Consider the following 4619-nt stretch of genomic DNA (forward strand, 5'->3'; position numbering starts at 1 on the left):
TGATCCAAAATTTTGAACGGTCTCTCTTTGTAAGTTAAATATTTTGCCAATTCTATCTCAGCCATTGCAGCCCTTTTCTCAGGAGGGGATATGCATCGTCTCAATTGCGAAACATGGAACACGTTGTGTATGTCTGCCAATTCAGGGGCTAGTTCCAGTTGATATGCAACCGTACCTACTCGAGACATAATCGGAAATGGACCAATGAATCTGGGTGCCAGCTTTCCACGAGTCTGAAATCTCTTGACTCCTTTCATAGGGGTGACTCGGAGGTATACGTGTTCTCCGGGTTCAAAACTGACCTGCCGATGCTTTGCATCATAATAACTCTTCTGTCGAGATTTGGCCAATTGCAGTCTGTCTCTGATTTCCCTAACTTGTTTCTCAGCTTCCAGCATGAGATCCATTCCGAAGATACGGCTATCTCCAGTCTGAGACCAATTTAGAGGAGTGCGGCACTTACAGCCATACAGAGCTTCATATGGTGACATCTTTAGACTGGTTTGGAAACTGTTGTTATAAGAGAACTCGGCATATGGCAAGAAATCTTCCCATTTAGCTCCTTCGGCTAGCACACAGGCTCGCAACATATCTTCGAGTATTTGATTTACCCGCTTTGTCTGTCCATCTGTCTGAGGGTGATAGACAGTACTATATTGAAGTGATGTCCCCAGGGCTTGATGGAGACGGGACCAAAAAGCGGAGGTAAACAAAGAACCTCGGTCGGAAGTGATAGTTCAGGGTACTCCGTGCAGACTGACTATTCTGGACACATACAGCTGTGCAAGTTCATTGGCCCTGTATCTGGTGCTGATCGGAATGAAGTGAGCAACCTTGGTTATGGTGTCTATTATAACCCAGATTGCATCCTTGCCTCGTTGGGTCCTAGGCAATCTTGTGATGAAATCCATGCAAACGTCATCCCATTTCCACTGTGAAACTGGCAGCGGTTGGAGCAGTCCGGCTTGCTTCTGATGATCTTCTTTCACCTTGTTACATATGTCACAACAGGCTACAAAATAGGCAATGTCTTGCTTCATTCCCTCCCACCAGAATATTTGTCTGAGATCCTCATACATTTTCGTACCTCCCGGGTGAATGGAATATGCGGATTCGTGTGCTTCTGACAGGATTTTCTTCTTCAAGTCTGGTTGATTTGGCACACAAATGCGTCCACGGAATCGGAGGGTACCGAATTAGTCCTTGGAGAAGTCAGGGGCCTCCTTTGCCATCTGGCCCTTGGCAGGTCATTGTAGATTGGCGTCAGCTGGCTGGGCCTTGCGGATCTCCATCTCAAGTGTGGGGGTAACTTCCAAAATATTAGCGAGGCCAGCATGCATGATGACCAAGTTGAGCTGAGTGATCTCCTCTTGAAGTTCAGTAGGCAATGATTTTAACATGACATTTAAGCTGATGGGCTTTCGACTGAGCGCGTCGGCAATGACATTGGCCTTGCCTGGATGGTAATTTATTCCAAGGTCATAATCCTTGACCAACTCTAACCATCTTCGCTGACGGAGATTTAAATCTGGCCGAGTGAAGATGTACTTGAGGCTTTTGTGGTCGGTAAAAATTTGGCACCTTTTTCCAATGAGGTAGTGTCTCCAAATTTTTAATGCATGAACCACTGCAGCCAATTCCAAATCATGAGTAGGATAATTTCCCTCATGGGGTCGTACCTATCGCGATGCATATGCTACTACCTTGTTGTCTTGCATCAACACGCAACCAATACCTTGTCTAGAGGCATCGCAGTACACATCAAAACTGCGATAAATGTCTGGAAGAGTCAATACAGCTGCAGTTGTCAGACGTATCTTCACCTCATTAAAACTCTTCTCACAATCCTCTGTCCACTTAAACGTCGTATCCTTTTTGAGCAGCTCCGTCATGGGTTTAGCAATTTTGGAAAACCCTTCAATAAAACGACGATAGTATCCAGCTAGTCCGAGGAAACTCCGGATCTGTGTCACGGTCGTGGGCGGTACCCAATCGAGCACATCCTTTACTTTGCTCGGATCCACGGCTATACCTTCGGCGGATAGTACATGTCCGAGGAAGCCAACTTTCTTGAGCCAAAATTCACACTTACTGAACTTGGCGTATAGTTGATGGTCGCGGAGCCGTTGTAGTAATGCTCAGAGGTGATCCTTGTGCTCCTCTTCACCCTTGGAGTAAATGAGGATGTCATCGATGAATACTACCACGAATTTTTCGAGGAAGTCCATAAATACTTTGTTCATCATATGCATAAAGAAAGCAGGGGCATTGGTGAGACCAAAGGACATCACGATATATTCGTAAAGACCGTACCGAGTAGTGAATGCGGTCTTAGGAATATCTTCCTTTTTAATCTTAAGCTGATGATAGCCGGTCCGTAAATCAATTTTTGAGAATACCTTAGCCCCACTGATCTGGTCAAACAGATCATCAATCCTTGGCCGCGGGTATTTATTTTTGATGGTGACCTCATTCAGCTAGCGGTAATCTATGCACATACGGAGACTACCATCCTTTTTGCCCACGAAAATTGCAGGTGATCCCCATGGTGAAGAGTTGGGACGAATATAACCTTTCTGGAGTAATTCATCAAGCTGTTTCTTTAGCTCCACTAATGCTGATGAGGCATCCGGTAATACTTCTTGTATAACAGTGCGGTTCTGGGCACAAGATCTATGGCAAACTCCAGTTCCCGATCTGGTGGCATGCTTGACAGTTCTTCCGGAAACACATCAGGGTACTCACTGACCACAGGGATTAATTCCAATTTAACCACAGCGGTGCAAACTAGTTCTGGCTTGGGTATGTTCTTCCGAGCGTAGAACTTGGTAAGTTGCCCATTCAGACCGGTCAAAGTGACTTCTCGGGTTGCGCAGTTTATGCAAACTTGATATCGGGTCAACCAATTCATACCCAATATAATATCCAACTTTTTAGACTCAATGATTATCAGAGATGTTGGAAAGTAGACCCCGTTGATATTGATCTCCAGATCATGGCAGACCAGATTGCTCTTGATTATAGATCCCGGGGTTTGTACCAACATATTTTTGCCCAAAATTGCGCAAGGAAAATTGTTCTGGGCAGCAAAACTCCGAGAAATAAAAGAATGGGAAGCCCCAGAGTCAAATAAAATTATGGCAGGTATGTCATTAACAGAAAACATACCAATGACGACTTCTGGCTTCTCTTGGGCTTCATCGGCGGAGATATGATGCACGTGCCCGGTGAAGTTTTGCTGGTTTGGCCATGACTCCATAAAGTTGGCTTGTGTCCTGCTTAGGGCATTCATCTTGTTGTTCTTGGGGCACTGCTTGGCATAATGTCCGTGCTGCCCGCAAATGAAACAAGAATTATTGCGCTAACGCTTCTCATGTATTGGATTGGCCACAATATTCTTGACTTGAGTGGTGGTCTTGTTAACATTCTGCTGCCAATTTGGCTTGTATTCCACCTGAGTTTGTAGCCAGGTACGAGCCTTTTGCACTGGTTGCCCATCCTTCTTTGGCTCAAACTTTCCCTTGTTGTCGTTGTTAATAGACCTATTATCTGTTATAAGCTTGTGCTCCCATTCAGCAATGAAAGCCTTGTTCACCAGAGTTTGGAAGCCTGTGAAATCAAGCATACTGAGAGTACACCGGAGTTGTGGATTTAGATCTCCAAGAAATCTGTCAATTCTTCTTTCTTCGGTGTCCATGTCATGAAGAGAGTAATGGGCCAGATGATTGAATTTTTGCAAATATTCTGCCACAGACTGATTTCCTTGGATGAGTGCGATAAATTCACGCTGCTTAGTCTTCATAACTCCAATAGGGATATGATATTTTCGGAATTGCTCCTTAAACTTTTCCCAAGTGGTTTCCTCATCTGCCGGCCACATGGCCTTTGTATTTTCCCACCATATGGGAGCTGCGCCCTCAAGATAATGGGTGGCAAAGGGAACTTTATCATTTCCTTCTGTACGAGCAATCTCAAGGTTTTTCTCCATTGTGCGCAACCAATCGTTTGCATCCAATGGGTCAACAATCTAACTGAAGCTGGGTGGATTGGTCCGCTGAAAATTTGACAACTTTGAGTGATGACCATTCTGATTTCCATTCTGTCCAACCATAGTTTGAACACTTCTCAATATTTCAATCAGATCGTTGTTCCTTTTCTCTTCAAACATACGCAGAATTTGCTCAGTGGAGGGAGGATCAGGCGGTGGAGGTGGTGGCTGAACGTACGGCTCGGGAGAATGTCCTGCCTGTCGTGCGGAACGACGAACAGGAGTTCCCTCATGAACATTGCTACTGCCGCCTCCCCGTGTCATCCTATTGTGAATTTTTCCCAAGACAACACAATCGAGATGAGAAACACCCAAGAATAAAATTGGGAAAAGCCAGCGACAAATCCCGGAAGAAAGCAGAAGAGCAAAAAAATACGGCGAATAAAGTCTCAACATAATTATACATAGACTCATACATGAAAAATAAACAACATGACTGATTCACTACTCTCATACATGCAATGAAACATCATGACTCGTACGACTACATCCGTACATCATCCAGACAATTGCGAATACTCAAAGATACTACTGCTCGGCTGGTGCTGCGACGTCCTCCCCTGAAGCGGTC

At 44.9% G+C, this 4619-nt stretch overlaps 1 protein-coding gene across 1 annotated transcript; it reads right to left on the reverse strand.

Moving 5' to 3' along the window:
• Window positions 1–3361: 3361 nt before the first annotated feature.
• Window positions 3362–3988, reverse strand: LOC147972440 (uncharacterized). The gene has a single exon (XM_087524332.1). The coding sequence runs from the start codon at window positions 3986–3988 to the stop codon at window positions 3362–3364; it is 627 nt and encodes a 208-aa protein (XP_087380458.1).
• Between the last annotated feature and the right edge of the window lie 631 nt (window positions 3989–4619).

The sequence above is a fragment of the Triticum urartu genome, chromosome 5A (assembly GCF_056163025.1).
Source record: "Triticum urartu cultivar PI428250 chromosome 5A, HENAU_Tu73, whole genome shotgun sequence".
In the NCBI taxonomy this organism is placed as follows: domain Eukaryota; kingdom Viridiplantae; phylum Streptophyta; class Magnoliopsida; order Poales; family Poaceae; genus Triticum; species Triticum urartu.

Bases quoted from the DNA above. Each gene is read 5' to 3' on its own strand.
- LOC147972440 (XM_087524332.1), bottom strand. From the start codon at position 3,988: ATGGAGAAAAACCTTGAGATTGCTCGTACAGAAGGAAATGATAAAGTT.